Source organism: Hippoglossus hippoglossus, chromosome 19 (genome assembly GCF_009819705.1).
Source record: "Hippoglossus hippoglossus isolate fHipHip1 chromosome 19, fHipHip1.pri, whole genome shotgun sequence".
Lineage (NCBI taxonomy): Eukaryota > Metazoa > Chordata > Actinopteri > Pleuronectiformes > Pleuronectidae > Hippoglossus > Hippoglossus hippoglossus.
This window is the reverse complement of record NC_047169.1, coordinates 2,046,706-2,064,080: the sequence shown is the minus strand read 5'-3', so window position 1 is coordinate 2,064,080 and position 17,375 is coordinate 2,046,706. Positions and strand designations below refer to the sequence as shown.

The following is a 17,375-nucleotide window of genomic DNA, read 5'->3' as shown; positions in this document are numbered from 1 at the left end:
CGCCTGGTTTTAATAATGTCATACAAAATTTAATTCATCTTGATGTAAAAATATTTTTCTGCAGGATAAAAACGATCTTCACATTGTGACTGGGTGCAGAGTCTGAGCTCAGTTAACAGAGTTTAACATCATTTTCACTTTCACATTCCCAGCTGCTTCTCAGCCTCCTCGCAGAGTTTGTTCTTCTGCACCTGCAAAGAACCAGAATAGGCCGGTTTAATACTTCGTGGTCAAACATGAGATATAATAAGGATGTTTCCATCTAGCTCTAAAATAAGAATAATTGTATTTCCTAAAAAAATCTGTAGCTAGAGCTTCATTCAAGGGCAGCCTGCAGCACCACTGTACACCAGCTGAAGTCGGGACCACTGGACTGGGGACAAACCTACCGACAGGTTTTCAAATGTGCGTCGGGTGCAGTCGTGGAAAGAGCCGTTGACACTGAGTGGATTCTTCTGGTGCAGTTAAGTACAGCGTACTGAGGGAGGCTGCCTTTTTATCTGGGTTCATCTAACAGGACAGGGTGTGCGTGCAGACGAGCTAATAGCTCCCTCTCCCTCCGGTCTGGGGGCATCTGGGGGCAACGCCGTGTCTACAGTAAATTATTTCAATCAGCGTCCCAGGAGGGAAACACCAGAACCAGAGGGGAGTTGGTGTTTTTGTGTTGCACGTCGCCCCCGCCTTATTTATCAGAGACTATTACAGCAGCTGCTAAATAAACATCTGTGTTCATGTCATCTCAATAAACTCAGTAAAATCAAACTCATCTGTCTTTTATACGTTTACAGGAGAACGCAGCTCTGCAGGAGCTCAGCGGGGGAACTCACCTTTCCAGTTACAGTGACGGGGAAGCTGGTTACGAAAAGCACGTAGCGAGGAATCTTGAAGTGAGCGATCTGAAAGGAGCAGAGTCAACGAGTTTAAGAAAAGGAAGCTGAAGCCGACTATGAAACATTGAAAATGTGCTTCACCTGATCCTTGCAGAAAGCTTTGATTTCCTCTGCAGTGCATTCCTCGCCTTCTACCAGTTTGATACAAGCACAAACCTCTTCACCCATATGAGCGTCCTTAACTCCGACCACCTGATGAACACAGAGAATAAAAACCATGAACCTCTGACGTGCAGTGAAACTCTGAGGAAACATCAGTGATATCATGTTCTAACCTCACAGGAAGAGTTACTGCATTAAAAACAACGCTACGGGAAAACAAGGCAAAATAAACCAAATGTCCAGTGTTCAAAGTATTTAGTGACAAACCGTAGAAAACAAACTGTAACAGGAGTTTAATCTCATTCTTCTGAGTTTAAATTTTCCATTTATAAAAACTAGAAAATGCTAGAAAATATAAATTAGATGAGAAGGGAGAGATCAGTCAATATATGGCAAGAAGGAAAATAAAAAGTGTGTGTCCAGATGTACGTCAACTTAAATTTAAAATTTATAAAGAATTAATACAGTTTAATGCAACTGACCTCCAATGTCCTAGTATCATAAAGTTACTGTTATTTTTAATATAACGTTGAGTCGATCCCACCAGATGGTGTCGTCCTTTTCTTACTTTTTTACTTTTCTTATTTCGACTTACAAAGTCAGGAAGCAGATTTTTTTATATTCCCGACTGGTCACTTTATTAGGTACACTTTTGAAATCATATTAAGTTCTTTCATGAAGACCAGAGAGTTTCTTGTGATTAAAAAGCCAAAACACCTGATGATGTTCAATTTATGGCAGTTATATTAAATTGCAGGAGTAAGGCGTGTACCTAATAAAGTGGTGACTGAGTTTATAGTTATGCCCTTCCCCTGTATTTACCACAGTGTTAAATAGGACCAGTGTGCTTTGAAGTTTACTGTGCGGATCCTTTTTTTGAACACACAAAGGTTTGGTTGATCTTTTATCCGGTGCCTCGATGTGTAGCGCTCACCTGTGCCTCCACCACTTTGGGATGCGTGTGCAGGAACTGCTCAATCTCAGCCGGGTAGATGTTCTCTCCCCCTCTGATGATCATGTCTTTAATTCTGCCCTGAATGCGACAGTAGCCGAACGCGTCCATGCTGCCGATGTCGCTGCAGGAAACAGGAAACGTTGTAAACATCAGCAACTGGAGTGAAAATCCAGTTCTCCCCTCTGGTTTCAGTGTCGTTGTCACTCACCCAGTTTTGTACCAGCCTTCTTTGCTGATGCACTCCTCGGTCTTGGCCGGGTCGCCCCAGTACTCCAGCATCACGCAGTATCCTCGGATCATAATCTCCCCCGTCGTCCCCAGAGCTGCCAGCTCGCCAGTGGCTGGGTTCACTATTTTAGCCTGAAGAGATTTTAATCAGCAAATAAAGTTCATCACTGCACGGAGTTACTCGTGACATGAAAATAAATGTGCATCTAATTATTTTATATTTGCGTCATCAAGCAGGTGTACCTAATAAAGTGGTCACTGCATGTGTAAAGTGATTTTGGATAAATATTCCTTTGTACATTAATTTTTGCCTAAATCCTTTGAGGTGTGTTGTTGGAAAATGATAAATCATTGTTGTTTTATTCACTACAAGTCAATAAGGTATATTTGTAATATTGTATTAAATTTTTAAAGTGAATAGAAGTATTTGGCATAAGATAAAGATAATTATATGAATACTGTAATTTGGAGTAGCGGCAGGCACGTGTGTTCTCCAGCCTACGTGTGGATCCACGTGCACGTCGTCAGCGACAGACGCCTGAAGAGGATTTCACAGACTTGAGCAGTGCTGATTGGACGTGTAGTGACTGGGACCCGGCGCTGGGCCGACGTACCTCGATGTGGTCCAAGATGTAGCCGACCGTCTCGCTCTTCCTCTCCGCGTTGTCCAGCGGGGAGGCGCAGAACGTCACAGGGCTGTTCTCCGTGGTCCCATACCCGATCTGCCAATCACACAAACAGGTCGAGTGTCACGTCTTCCCTTGTGTTCAGTTTGTGCTCAGCGACGTGACGTATGTGAAACCACTGAAACCACTGAACTTAACTACTTTACAAACTTTACACACGACCGGAGCTCGAGTTTCTTTGATGCTTTAGTCATTCAAATTAAAACCTTTCAAGAGGAAAAGTGCAGTTTAGTTGCATAAAATATAAAATTCACTGTTCACAGTTGGAGATTCAATCAGAGGCAGAATAGGGACGAGTGTGCAGGACGTTTCAGACGAGGTCACTCTGAGGACGTTTACCAGGAAAAATCAGGGAGGAGACGATATTCCCAATAAAATGTTAGATTTGTTAAGTAAACTCTAGATTCCATTTATCCTGGACGGGTCCATTCATCTTCACTGTTTCTGAATTTACCTTTATTATTAAAAGCAGGTGTAAAAGTATTTCTCCTAAAAGAAGCTTTGTTCTCAGATCTTTTCTGACATCCAGCTGGCGACAGGCTTTGAAAAATAACTTCTCGATGTCTTGCAGTGGAAACCTGATCACTGCCTTCGCCCTCAACAACTAATGGCTCCGACTGAAAAAGGCCGTTACATGTGACACGCTCACACTTTACTTTCCAAAAGACAAAAAGCACCAGGAATGCACAGCGGTATTTAACCTTTCATTCCTGGGATGATGGCAGAATCGTTACAGCTTTAAATAAGCATCTCACACCTCGCTCCACATCTGGAGACTATTATAGGTTCTGAAACAGCTGCAGAGGAGCGGCTCCTTTTCCTGCCACCGCAGAAGGAAAAACAATAGACTCGTCTGGCCAACGTGCACAGATCCGATCCAACCTGACTTCATGACACGTTGGGACTGTTATAAAAGTCATTACAAAATATTTCACAGCGTCCTGTTCCATTTGTCTGCACACGTGGACGGAGCATCGCGTCCTGCAGATACAAAGACGGCAGCAGAGAGCGTGAGTTGGTCCGCTCGGCGTCTTCCTGCTCGTTCAGGGTTAAATTCTCACAGACACTTGACTTCCTCTTGCAAACCTCTCACCCTGGAAAGCCCTCCTCGCTTTTTTCCCCTCAAGGAAATGTTATAAATAGTGCTGTGTGTTCTGTTGACTCAAATTGAATGTCTCTTTGCACTGCCCACCTTTGCTCACCTTTTCACTCCTCTCTCCGGCCGTTTCTCGCTCAACATACACACACACACACACACCCACTCCGGTTCTTCTTTGCATTTCACAGTTCGTCTCGGCTTCTCTCGGAGGATTTTCTGCTTCTGCTCGTTCTGCTGAACAACTGGAGGAGAGGAGTTGGCCAGGATGCGTTGTGTGAGCTGGTTGTTGTTGGGGACCTGCCTCCTGGTCCTGGGCCCCGCCGTGCAGGGCGCCCCGAGCCAGTGCCCCAGCCTCTGCATCTGCCACGGCGACCTCCAGCACGTCATCTGTGACAGCGCCGGGCTGAAGAAGATCCCCCAGGTGTCGGACGCCACCCGTTTGCTGAACCTGCAGAGGAACAGCCTGGGCCACATTCCCACAGGGGCCTTCAGCGACAGCAAGGGGCTCATCTCTCTGCACATGCAGCACTGTCAGCTCAGAGAGATCGGGTCTCAGGCCTTCAAGGGGCTGAAGAAGCTCATCTACCTCTACCTGTCCAACAACGAGATCAACAGCATCAAGCCCGGCGCCTTCGAGGACCTCACGGAGCTCACCTACCTCTACCTAGATGGGAACCAGATCGGCGACCTGGCCAAGGGCATCTTCTCCCCCATGATCAACCTCTTTATTCTGCAGCTCAACGACAACAAGCTGCGCGAGCTACGGCCGGGGACCTTTACCGGAGCCAAAGACTTGCGCTGGCTGCACATGAGCGGGAACGAGCTGACCACCCTGCAGCCGGGCTCGCTGGACGAGGTGGAGAACCTCGCCATACTTCACCTGGACAGGAACAAGATGTCCACGTATCCCAGTGCGGCAATGAGCAAACTGCGTGTGGTGGAGGAACTCACGCTGGGGAGGAATCCCATGAGGACCATCCCAGACAACGCCTTCCAGAGCTTTGGGCGCTACATGGAGAAACTGCACCTGGACAACATGAGCCTGGAGAAGGTCAGTCTATGGCTTTAATGGATATTTACTAAATAGACTGATTCTAATATTTAATATATCTAATGTGACGTGCTGTGGCTTAAAAAATATACTGGTAACTTAAAAACTTAAAGGATTTAAACTGCAGGTGTCGTTTAAATATATTTAAACTTTTCAAACTTAAGACTTAAGAATATTCAAAGTCTCTGCTGGTCTTTGTAAAGAATACATTTTCCTGAAAGAAGATACGACGAAGGTTAATAAATTAAGGTCAGGAAAAGGTCTTTGTGTTTATATATCTGTCTAAATATTGATTTATTTCTTTGGGTTTAGCAAACACGTATATTTAACGTTGTCTTTTGAATCAGTGTGTTGATACAACAGTCAGAGGTCGACTCCGCCTGCAAACAGTCAACGTTTCATACACAACCAACACGTGTTCATGTTCTTTCTCATTTAACCTGATTTAAATAAGAATTTATAAACCTTTAAATATTATTTCTGTAACTGAATCTTTCCTGCAAACCTGATTCTGTGTTTCTCCATGTATGAAATGACACGTGCTAAAAACAAGATGTCACTTCCCAGGCAAAGAAAAAACAAGCCTCATAGTTTTTAGTCTTCTAATGTGAAGGTTGAAGGTTGAGTTGACAGTTTTACCACATGTCAGCGAAGGACTCGCTGCCAGATGTGAGAGTGTCTCTGTGGAGTGAGAGATTCCAGTGTGACGTCCATGAAGCTTCCTTTGAGACACGTGTGCTCAGATTTACGTCTTTGTCCCGTCGTGAGGACAGTTGTGGTTCAACGGGTCCGGAGACATCTGCGCGGTCAGGACGTCCACGTGGCTTTAAAGATAAATGTGACGATATTTCAACCCTTTAACCGGCGGCTGGAAAATATTAATTCCCAGCAAGAAAGGTTGAAAATGTAAAATTTCGGATTTTTTCATATAATATAAAACAAAGTCTGGCTGCTACATGGTAACTTGACCCTGATTCAGAATGAACTAGCAGTTGTGTCCGCATGTCGGACGCGAGGCTGATGTTCTCACAGTGAAACATCGTTCTGTTCCTCCAGATCTCACAGCTCCAGGATGAATGTCTACACTATTAGCTCTATGCTACACCACACTACTTTTCGAACATTCCTGAGCGCACATTTGCTTCATGCTTGAGGTTAATCCAATATTTGAGTGTACTTGTGCCACAGCATGGAGGCATCCCAGAGGGGAAAACTGTAAAATAACAGGCCTCTCACGCCGGGCCTGTGCGAGCGCCAGGTGGAAGCAGCGGGAGGCGGCGGGCAAGACACACACGGCCGCTGAGATTAAGCCACTTTCCAGTCAGATGAAGGTATTTTTAGAGTGTTTTTGTTTGCTGGACCTCGGCCAAGCATGTCTAATTATTACACAAGTGTTATTTTCAGCGAGGTGTGTTTTCTGCTTTGGCCAGGAGGGCCTTGTAAACAGGTCAGGAGGGGTTAGGAGACAGGTAAATAGAGGCCGGGTGTTCCACAGTGCATGAACAGGAGTATTTTTAGCTTTGCCATCTCTCCAGCTGAATGGACAGTTGGGCCCTGTGCGAGTGGCTTCCTGGCAGAGGAGTGGCCCGAAAGAGGGGGACGACAGAAAGATTGGAAAAACACCTCGGCCACGCTGGAAGTCATCCATCTTCCGTTGCTTCAAAACACCCGGCCCTCGGCCACTCGCCCCTCTGCAGTGGAAATTTCCAAACAGCCTCGTCTCCTCCAGACTCGCATAACACGAGCCTTCAAAGCTCGGCTCCCTCTCAGCGACCCTCCTCTTCCTCCCGGACGAGGCACGACGTGGATCGGTTCACCTCACACCCCTCTGAAGCTTTTAACGCCCTCGCAGATGCACATGAAGTAGAGGTTGAAAGAAGCAGGGCAGTGAGCGTCAGTGTTTGCTCTGCTGCTGCAGGAGGACGGATGAGAGGAGGCTTTCATGCCAGAGAAACACTGGCGAGATTTCCCTCGTTGCTCATGTGTCGGCCTCCTGACCGGAGGGATGGTGGCTCAGCCTGGGGGAGTGGGAGCCACGTTTTAACAACACTGTGTCTTCAATGCTTTGACATGAGAAGCACTTCTTTGTTTTGTCCAGTTCTCTGACGGTGCGTTCACCGGAGTGACGGCCATCAAGTCGCTGCACCTGGACAACAACAAACTGAAGTCTCTTCCCAAAAGCCTCGAGTTCAGCACCATCACCAACCTCACGCTCTCCACGAACCCCTGGAGCTGCACGTGTCAGCTGGCGCCGCTGCGCAGGTAAGAAACCAGCCGGCTCCTGTTCGGCTGATTGGACTGATCAAGCCCAAAGGTAACATCATCTTGGATGTTCTCACCTCTAGCATCCCAAACCCCCTAACGCTGATCTTTGCTTTTCGACCCGCAGGTGGATGGACTCGAGCCGCAGTCGTCCAGACGCACTGTGCGCTTCTCCCCCTGCACAGCGAGGCAAGCAGGTCCGAGACAGCGCCGCCTTCGGTGGCTGCCGAGTCAAGGCCAAGAGAGCCAAGAAGGGCACACGTCACTGAACACGCAGCCGTGCAGGTATCTGTCAGCCGACGAGCCGAAGGCACGACGAGAATCAAGAGAAATCCTGAATCACACCAGTTTTCTACCAAACTCACCAACAGACTCGGTTAAAACTCACTAATTAAACTCCTACAGCTCTTGGGTTAGGGTTTCTCAGGTTGTTATGTGTCAGATTATTTCTTCACCAGGAGATTCTTCAAGTGTTTATGTGAAACATCTTCATATGAGCTTCATACACAGAAAAGAATAGAATCAATCTTCTCACGGAACAAAACTCAGGCATCATTTCCAACATGTCAGATATTTTAAACTCCACGAGGAAATGTAGAGACACAAATACTCAGCTCCAGTTTCCTGTGGCCGGTCTGTATTTGCTGTGGCTCAAATCGCTGCAGGTCACTTTTACGGTTTCAGAAAGAAAAAGTGCAGCCAGCTTCACCACAGGTCAAACAAACAGCTCGTTCCAAACTGGCACTTCACTACTCAAGTTAAATGACGGTTCACTCCAATGTTTTCACTGATCACTGCTTTTAACTGAGGTGATTGTTTGGCCTCCAGAATCACATATTTTACCGTGATGGTCCAGTTCTCAGCTTCTCAGTGGTTTCCTGTTTTACCACATGAAGTTTAAGGGCAGTTGTGGGGTTGGCTCTGCTCTGCGTGGTTTTTATTTTTCTCTTCTATTCCTGACCGCAGAACTCTCTGTCCTCCCCCGTGTCCCTGACTGAACTTTTCCATGTTGGCCCTGGGGTCCAGGACACCGTGTCCAGGTCATGGGGCTCTCTGGCTGCCGGGCGGACTCTGTTTGACTTGGCTGCTGATTTTTGTGTCTTTTCCACAGGAGACGCTGTGAGCAGGAGCCTGTCCAGGTGACCGGCTACAACCAGAGCTACGCTAACTCTACTTCCAGACTGTCCGTCTATTCATCTGTCAGATGCCGTCACTAGTGTAAACACAAACAAACACATTCATAGATACACATCCGCTCTGTCTGTGTCACGCTCACACACACACACACACACATATTATCATTTACTTTTCACTGACTTATATCAAAGATGAAAAATATAAGTATGAAGTGGATAACATGCAGGCAACCATCAAAACGAAGGTCAAGAATAAACAAGAGCCTCAAGGACGTGGTGGGTTCAGAGGCAAACTGAAAACAGAGGTTTAAAGCTGCATGAACTGATTGTTTGGCCACTAGGGGGCAATGTTACAATCTGTAAAAAAAACATTGGAACAGACTGTGGCTGTGTCTCAATTCAGGGCTTCTGTCACATCGACGGCTCCTTTTAAATGTGGCCGACAAACGCCAGCGATCTGCACCCGCTCAAACTATCCCAGGTTTCATTGTGCTTCTGTAAACAAACTGTTTTTTCAAAGAGGTAATGGCGTCAAGTTTTGAGCTTCAACTCAACCCAACAGCTAAAGGTTATAAGAAAAAACAAGAGGCGTTAAAACTTTCTTGTCCTGTCCCGAGCCTCCTGCATGACTCCGGGTGGATGGCGCCCTGAGAAGGAGGCGGACCCCTGCATTGAGACACGGCTGTCAAGTTATGTTCAGAGGCCGAACCCCAGTAAAGGTGTCACAGATGATTCAACATTCTCCCGCTTCATGTTTCCTTCACATCAAATTGAAAGTCTGAGTTTGTAAAAAAATGATTGATTTGGAAACAGAATCTCCAAGGTTTGCAAAAGTCTGTCGGCTAAAATGAAAAGAAAAACGTTTTGAGTGTTTACTTTGTGCATTTCTTATGTATTCTCATTATCTTTGCATTTCCTGGACTTTTGGAAGTGGAAACAAGTTCTCACGTCCAATAAACCTTTCACAAAACCCATCTCTCTCTCCCTCTTGAATGCTGCTTGATGAAGAATCTGCATATAAAAAATGGAGTTGTGGGTGTTTTTCTTAGGGATTTGTCTCCCCCTGGTGTGTGGAAGCTGAGTTGCATCATCGGTGCAGCTCAGATGGACGTGATTCTGTTCTGATCGTTAAAGAGTCGCAGGTCAAGATCCACTCACTGTTATTTCTCTGACGCCCATGTCAGAGGACACCTTCCTCACGAGCTCTGGAGGACAAGGGGAACCGGCCATGATGCCTGGAGGTCAGAACAAACACAACTGTTTGAGGAGAGACGGGTTTATGAACAACGAAACAAACAATAGCTCACGTGTGTGTTGCTCGAATCCATAAAAGCACAATATCAGGCTCTTTTCTCACCTGCTTCCAATGACGACAGGTCGTATTTAGCCAAGTCGGGCTGGTTAACCATGTCCACATACATGGAGGGGGTGCCATAGATGAACGTGCACCTGAGGGAAATGAACAGAAATCCTCTTTACTGACAAACTTCCAAAATAAACCTGCAAGGATTTAAACTCTAAAATTATTGTTTGAGAAAATCTAATCTGAATCCACTAGTAAAAATAAACAAAGTAATTCTAGAGGCTCCAAACTGCAGCACAGGATTATTCAAGTGATTATTATTACTTCTTATTATAAAGTCAATAACTGAGGTGAATCTAATGTAGATCGTCCTTAGATCATCTTCCTCTGAAACTACATAAAAAAACTTATCTGCTGTGTTTTAATAATTCATATAAACTGCATGAATGTATTTATTACTGACACACAAAGGAGATTTGTTTATTACGTGTACACGACTTTGTATTTGCACTTAAACTGACAAAATCTGAGATTACAACTTTGTTAGAGGATGTTGAAGCTCAAGCTGCTTCCTGTCACACACACACCCCCCCCCCCCCCCCCACATCGTGCAGGTTTTAAAAAAAAGTCTTGGATCACATTTGGATTTGGATTCCTGATGTTACCGTTCGCTCTCCACAGCTGCCAAGTTGGCCTTCCCGTCGTAGCCGGTGGAGGGGAAGACGAGGGTGAGGCCGTGCAGGGCCATACACAAGCCCCCCCCCACAGAGCCGAAGCAGTGGTACATGGGCACAGGCAGACAGATGCGAGTGTGAGGCTGCAGGGACAAAAAACGGCAGATTAAAAAAGTCTAAATGTATTTAAGGAATCAGAAGAGCAGCTGAAACTGGGTCAAACCCCCCCCCCTGGATCGTCTTGAACTTTATACTTTAGTTTGGTTTCAGCAGTTTCTCTTCCTGTACAGAGTCAGCTCCAGAAAAAAGGCTTCTCATGTGGAGGAGTGCGTTTGTCTCTGTGGCTCATTCCCATCTTCATTAGTTCATTCTGAAGATGTTGTAAATCTTAACAAATAAATAAATACACATAAAAACACCACATTAGGTAAAAAAAAGTTTCATTTTTAGGCTGAATAAGCTCATGAAACCGCTGCAGATCTTTAGAGTCAGAATATCTTCTTTCACATTCAGAAACGTTAAGGCCTGGTATCAACACGAGTCCTGAGAGACCTGAGGATTCAGGAGGGTCATGACGGACTCACCCTCCAGGTGTATCCAACTCTTAGACCCGTAAAGTAGGCGTTGTTGACGACATTGTGATGAGACAGGGTGGCTCCCTTTGGGCTCCCAGTTGTGCCCTGGTGATTAAAGTCAGAGAAATCGTGTTTACAAGGTCATACGCTGCTTTTATCACTTTCTTAACCCGTCTTGTATTGTAAACTGCCACGAATACCGAAGTGAACAGGATATTTATCGGGTCGTCGAACGAGATCTTCTTCTGCAGATCCTGCAGCTGCAGCATGAACCGGCTGCTCCCCGCCTGCATCAGGTCCTCCATGTGAAACATTCCAGGCTGCCGACTGTCTAGAACGACCACAGAGCGCAGATCAGGGAGTCTGAGGGGAGGAAAGAACTGAATGTGGGTCATGTTGCATAACTGAGACGCTCCAAGTTAAACAATAAAACATTTGGCAGCTTCCACCTACGGCTCAGCCTGTTCTCCTATCGCACTGTACATGTAGGAACAGAACAGCACTGATCACATGTTCACGTTATATAAGTTTATAGACTTGATTTATGTCCCAAAGAGGATTTTCCACAACATGGGAAATAGCTGAAAACCCATTTATTGTTGTAGTACACACACTGTATACACCTCAAATGATATTAACTCCCATTCCCACACACACATACAGGGAAATGATATAAAGACACCATGTGTAACTGTGTGTAACTGTGTGTAACTGTGAATCGTCGGTGCTCCACACTGCGAACATGCACAGCGCCTGTACCTGGCGCTCCTGATGTCCCCCGGGGTGGACGTCTCGATCTCGGGACATATCTTCTTCAGAATGTCGCAGTACTTCTGAGTTTTAAACTGCGTGGGGCACACGATGGCTTTACACCCAACCTGCAGGAGGAGGAGGAGGAGGAGCAGATGACGAGATAAAGTGTCTGCGCGTCACAACGGTAAAAAAACAGTGAAACGTGAAGGAGCGACCAACCTTCTGCAGAGCGAACTCCACCTCCTGCTGCTGGTACGCCGGGTTCACGGCCACCTGACAGTTGTCAAACGAGAAAAAGCTGCTCATTGTCTATTGAGAACATTTGGTTACTTGAGTATATTTCCCACATTTCGTTCTCTTTTCATTTATTTCCTCAGATAATTTCTTAAACTGTAATGTCGCCTAATTCCACACGTTATTGATGATGAATCCCAGAACACGACACGGTGTTCGTCCGTCCCTCAAGCTCGTTGTTTTCTATACTGAACGTGTAAATAATGAATTGGACTGATATATAGTTTCACTGTAGTTTCACTGTAGTCTTGGTGCAGTTGTTGGGGACTATTCTCAGCGGCGGATGAATCGTGTTCTTCCCGTCACGTGCACTTTAGCTCCGACTCACCATGATCACTCCAGCTTTGGCCGTCGCAAACTGGAACAAGATCCACTCGTAGGTGTTGGGTCCCCACATGCCGAGCCGGTCGCCTTTCTTCAGTCCAAGTGCCAGAAGCCCGGCTGCAGCCTGGTCCACCTACAATCACATTACCAGACGTCAACAACCCGAGCGGAGCAAGATACTGTCCCACAGGTTTCTGCTTGATCTGATCAGAACAACACTAACTCTAGAAAAAGAGCAGTTTCAGTCTAAATGTACGTTGTTCCAGACTCATGACTTATGACACCACTGTGACCTTTGACCTCTGCCCACTGAAATCCAATCAGTTCATCTGTGAGTCCAAGAGACAACTGGTGAAAACATGAAGAAACTCCCTGAAGGCAGAGCACGGTGACTTTTAACCTTTGACCTCTGACCACCTGGATCTCTGTCTAGTGTCTCTGGAGGCGTTCTGAAGATAACATGTCCACAAGGTAAAAAGGGTTTGTGGGATTTCCTGAGGCCAAAAACCTGTTTTGTGAAACCACGGTGACCTTTGACCTCATAAATCTGATCTCTGAGTCCAGTGAACGTTGAAATTTGAAGAAATGACATTCAGGTGTTTTGAAGATGGACGTACAGACGACCTGAGAACATTACGCCTGTGGACACTGGCTGCCACGGACGCATAAATGAACTGGTTTGGAAATCTGGTACGAGGTCTTGAGACTTATCTGAAAATCTGTGCAGGGTTATAAGCATAAAAAACAAAAGAACCTGTGAGGCATCGCCCAAGAAGGCTGAGCCCCCCCGAATAAACTGAACAAAGCAAGATAAGCATAACAAAATAAGAAATTCACCAACGACCACGACCTAAGCACGTATAAAAAGCTTTGTGCAAGAGAACAGAATTGTTTTTTTAGGATTACTGCCCTTTATTTGAAGATAAATAATAAATAGTAAACTCAAACGAACCCTTATTGAACCTGTGACTGGTTTCTGGATTGCATGACACATCAGAGCAAAGTCTAAACCTTCAACAAACACTGAGTTAAAAATATCCCGTGTCACAAAGACTCATCCCTGCAAAAACCAGACAAGAACTAAATAACAGAAAGCTCATTGGATCTTCAGTAGACGTGAAGAAGACAGTGAACGCTCGACTGAGTTCTGAAACTATCATGGACGGTTTCCGACACCTGGTGCTTGAGGCTAACTCTTCACGTCATGTAACAACGTGACTCCTGTTATCAGACGGTTACGTCTCCACCCGGAATCCACAGGAAACATTTTTAAGGTCACTGGGTAAAAGTTGAGATCCTGGAATGTCCTGAACCTTCTGAACCTTCTGACACGTCATCGCGGTCACCGACGTGTCCTCAGCCAAAAAGCTTCGGTCACCTTTCACACAGAACTTATCTCAATGCAGAGATGGTCAAATATCATGAGGTAATTGAGGTAATTGTACTTTACTTGAGTATTTCCAAGTTATGCAACTCAACACTTTACTGTATACTTTTATTTTTAATTCAGGTATATTTAGATTTTACGCACTTATACTTATAAACAATTTCCTGTCCCAAACTCACTTTCGCAAAATAATAATTGAATAAACACTGTTATTCATCCCTCAGTCTTCAGTCTTAATCCACGGTCAGAGGAACCTGTCTGTGCGGATCAAACATTTGCTTTCTGTGGCAAAGCAACTTCGTTAGTGAAGTCCAACTTCGCTGAACTTTGATCTGGCTCGTTCTCTCAGGCTGCATGTGGCCCCGATCACCTCCAGCAATAATAAGCCAGGTCGACCACCGTGCTGCCGCCACATGGGGGGAAATCCACCAGCTTTCAAACTGAGCCGGTTGGAAACCACAGTGATTCAGAAACTGAAAACTCATCACAACAGATGAACTTACTGCACACTGAGGATTTATCTGGACTAAAACACCACAACGCTCGTTAGCGCGGTTTTTGACTTTGTTCTTTAAAGTTCGGGAGCTCGTGTCGTCTGATAATTATTCATTTAGATAAGAAAAGTTGTGCCTCCAAGAAAGTGAAACAGTTACTTATTCAATCTATGTCTGAGATTGATTTACAGCTTTTCTCCATTTCCATTACTCTTTAGGTTTATGTTTACAATGTTTATACGTTTTCTATTTAAGCATCTGTCTCATGGTTTGTGTATTTGCGGAGCTTGAAGCCTTCAGACTGTTCGAAGCCTGTTTAGCTCGTTGAAGGTCTATGGACCAAATTCTTGTGGTAACAAAGTTCAAGTTCCATCACGGGTGAAGGACTTTTCTTTTCTTTTCGAGTCAAGAGGCTTTGATCCCACTCACCTGTCACTATGAGTTTATAGGATGGAATTAGGATCTGGACGCTTTAACCTCAAACAACGTTAATACTTTTGGGTTTGCAGCACACAGAAATCTTTTCAATGGACACGTTGAGTTTGTGTGAGTTAACATGTGAGTCATTAGCTTGTGTAAATGTTATCGATGGACACTCACGTCCTTCTGAAACTCTGCAAAGGTCTTGCGGACTCCGTCTTGCAGGAAGGCCACGGCCTCTCTGTCGGGCCAGCGCTCCACCGACCTCAGCAGAGACTCTGCCACCGTCAGGTGGAGCAGAGACGTGGACGAGGTGCCATGGACATAACTGGTCGTGAGAACTGGGATGATGGGCGGAGAGTCCACATGGAGTCCACTGCAGGGAAACACGAGTTAGAGAATGTCCTCACAGTCTGACAGCTTCACAGTGGGTTCCATGGGGATATAAGTAGATGGAAGCTAGTTTACGAATATGAAATGAGTTCTGAATGGGTGTACTCTGACAGGAAGGTTAGATTTTACACAACAATCAAACGAAAGCTAATAGAAGTACACTGTGCTCAAGGCTCCAGTCTCGATCCGCTGCTGTTACCTATCTACAGGATTTAATGGCCAAATAACACACAATGGTTCCACATTTCTTCACTGCAAGATTCAATTTATCAAGAATTTTGATAAATAGATAATTCAAAATCTAAAACCACCACAAAGTGATGACCAGTGGGTGGACTGGGATGTGCCCTTATCTTCTGCTGAGCCGATAAGTTATCTGTGAGATGACAAAAGTTAAGGTGTGGAATGGCCTCAAGCAGTTTAGTAGTTGTTCCACTTTTCACTCAGAATAAAACGATTAATAAGGAGCTCAGGCTTCTGTGCTACAGATAAAACCAAGGAGCAAATTCATCTCCATGTCAACAGGAGCCTCGGGGCCGATTTTAATTCACGCAGAGAAAAGTGTACCGACTGGAATCAAGGGGAAAGTGTCACTGAGTCAACACGAAGCCCTCCTCTTAAAAAACACGTTGTCTGTGAGTATTTAAACTGCTGATGAACCCCCAGGGTCAAGATGAGTCTTTGAGATTGTCCAGTTTTGCAGGTATTTGTTTCGCTTCCCGACTCATTGATCCGGGTTCGAACCTGTGACTCTGTTTCCAACTTTACTGAAAGTTCTGTGTGTGTGCGCGCGCCCGCTTAAAGTCTGTTCTGAACCCCGGGCTGAACAAAACAAAAAGCCACACCCCAGAACTGCCACCACACTACTGCCCCCCCCCCCAACTCCCACGCCCCTGCTCACACAAACATCTCATACTTTCTCAAAACATCTGGAACTGTGCACAATCCCATGGTCTGTGATGTCACGTGTACCCGCTGCAGAAGGCAGAAGCTCCGTCGTGTGAGTGTGAGACAAAGTGAAAGTTCTCCCGCTCACCGACTCGCTGCGGGGGGTCCCGAGAGACGTGTCCACGGGGGGGTCTGCAGGAGCCTCCCGGCCGCGGACAGGACGCGGCCGTGCAGAGGCCGGGAGCAGAGAGCGACGTGATGCATCGTAGCGAGCAGCTCTGGACTGAGGCTCTGCACCACCGAGACTCAGCTGATCCTCGGTCTGCAGGAGGCAGTCCACCCTGCACTGTGCCGCAGTGCCGGCCCCGGCCTGCTGGGGGCGCCACGCGCTGCAAACACTGACACAGGCCATGGTTTAGGGCCAGATCATAGATTGTTGTTTTATTAATCAGCACTTTAGAAACACAAAGTGAGGCAAACATGAAATGACAGAACAGAAACAAAGATACTTAAATACCTAAGTAGAAGTATATGACAATATGTGTTATAATATCTGTTTTCAATTTAAAATTAAGATTTTTAAACTTTGTGGAAGGATGCAGGAAAGAACATTTTGGTGCAGATCAGGGTGACTGGTGTCATTCCAGGAAAGTTTGTGCAGAAGAAGTCGTCTGTGTGCTTCAGGTAATCGACCGTGAAGTTAGGAGCTTGTGTTCTGGGGTCAGGTGTAAGGAGGGTAATGAGGTGAAGGGTGCGTTGTGGTCTTGGTGGAACACTGATCTGGTATCTTGCATGAAACACATTGAAGCAACGAACATTCGACTCTGCAGAAGTCCGACTCTGTTTTCACTGCAGAGCCTCAAACTGCTCCATCAGGTTTGACTTGGTGGAAGATGTCTGTGTTATCTGCTGCAGCTCGATGGAATTTAAAGACTGCTGACAGCAGTTTGATTTCACTGAGCGATATTCTACTCATCAAAATGTGCTTGGCGCAAAAAAGACGGTTATGGGTGACAATTAAAATACAGTGGGAATAAAAAACAGAATCTCCTGCATTCGATTGAACCTTTGAGTTACAGCGAACAAATAAACACAGTTGTCATTTTCCTGCCCCACACCCACTTCTATTGCTAAAAGCAGCAACACTCATCTGAGCAGCCGGGCCTGTTGCGCAATGAGCTGCTGTCGGGTGGATTTCAATAGAGGAAGCACAGAGCAAACACAAGCCTGATCTGAGGTCAGTGGTGCAGGATTTCAGTGTTATTTTCAGCATTATTCACATAGTTGTTACACACAAAGGATCTGGTTGAGGCGACACTGTTCTTTTTTATTATCTTGGAAATCGGCCCCTGGATTAGTAATGCAGTGCAGACACACCTGGTGTTTAGAGTTAACAGGAGAAGGCCCCTGATTGGTTCATTGAATGTTAAGACAACACTTCATCACCCTGCACCCGGCACA

At 45.7% G+C, this 17,375-nt stretch overlaps 2 protein-coding genes across 2 annotated transcripts; one reads left to right on the top strand and one right to left on the bottom strand.

The window, feature by feature from the left end:
* Positions 1-7: 7 nt before the first annotated feature.
* On the bottom strand, positions 8-16,307 carry acsf2 (acyl-CoA synthetase family member 2). The gene is made up of 16 exons (XM_034571543.1): positions 16,063-16,307; positions 14,814-15,009; positions 12,337-12,465; positions 11,934-11,987; positions 11,721-11,839; positions 11,162-11,324; positions 10,971-11,066; positions 10,378-10,529; positions 9,767-9,858; positions 9,568-9,644; positions 2,790-2,897; positions 2,156-2,307; positions 1,927-2,068; positions 972-1,082; positions 828-896; positions 8-191 (listed from the first exon to the last, which is right to left on the bottom strand). The coding sequence occupies exons 1-16, from the start codon at positions 16,176-16,178 to the stop codon at positions 141-143; spliced, it is 1,827 nt and encodes a 608-aa protein (XP_034427434.1). The 5' UTR covers positions 16,179-16,307; the 3' UTR covers positions 8-140.
* chad (chondroadherin) lies at positions 4,105-8,805 on the top strand. The gene is made up of 4 exons (XM_034571545.1): positions 4,105-5,011; positions 7,110-7,273; positions 7,401-7,558; positions 8,385-8,805. The coding sequence occupies exons 1-3, from the start codon at positions 4,226-4,228 to the stop codon at positions 7,540-7,542; spliced, it is 1,092 nt and encodes a 363-aa protein (XP_034427436.1). The 5' UTR covers positions 4,105-4,225; the 3' UTR covers positions 7,543-7,558; positions 8,385-8,805.
* Positions 16,308-17,375: the final 1,068 nt, after the last annotated feature.

Excerpts from the sequence above, each read along its gene's own strand:
- acsf2 (XM_034571543.1), bottom strand. The coding sequence starts at position 16,178 with ATGCATCACGTCGCTCTCTGCTCCCGGCCTCTGCACGGCCGCGTCCTG. Across the intron at positions 2,308-2,789 it reads ACATCTTGGACCACATCGAG|GCTAAAATAGTGAACCCAGC; the intron begins GTACGTCGGCCC and ends AAATCTCTTCAG. Across the intron at positions 192-827 it reads CCGTCACTGTAACTGGAAAG|GTGCAGAAGAACAAACTCTG; the intron begins GTGAGTTCCCCC and ends GGTTCTTTGCAG.
- chad (XM_034571545.1), top strand. The coding sequence starts at position 4,226 with ATGCGTTGTGTGAGCTGGTTGTTGTTGGGGACCTGCCTCCTGGTCCTG. Across the intron at positions 5,012-7,109 it reads ACAACATGAGCCTGGAGAAG|TTCTCTGACGGTGCGTTCAC; the intron begins GTCAGTCTATGG and ends TGTTTTGTCCAG. Across the intron at positions 7,274-7,400 it reads CAGCTGGCGCCGCTGCGCAG|GTGGATGGACTCGAGCCGCA; the intron begins GTAAGAAACCAG and ends TTCGACCCGCAG.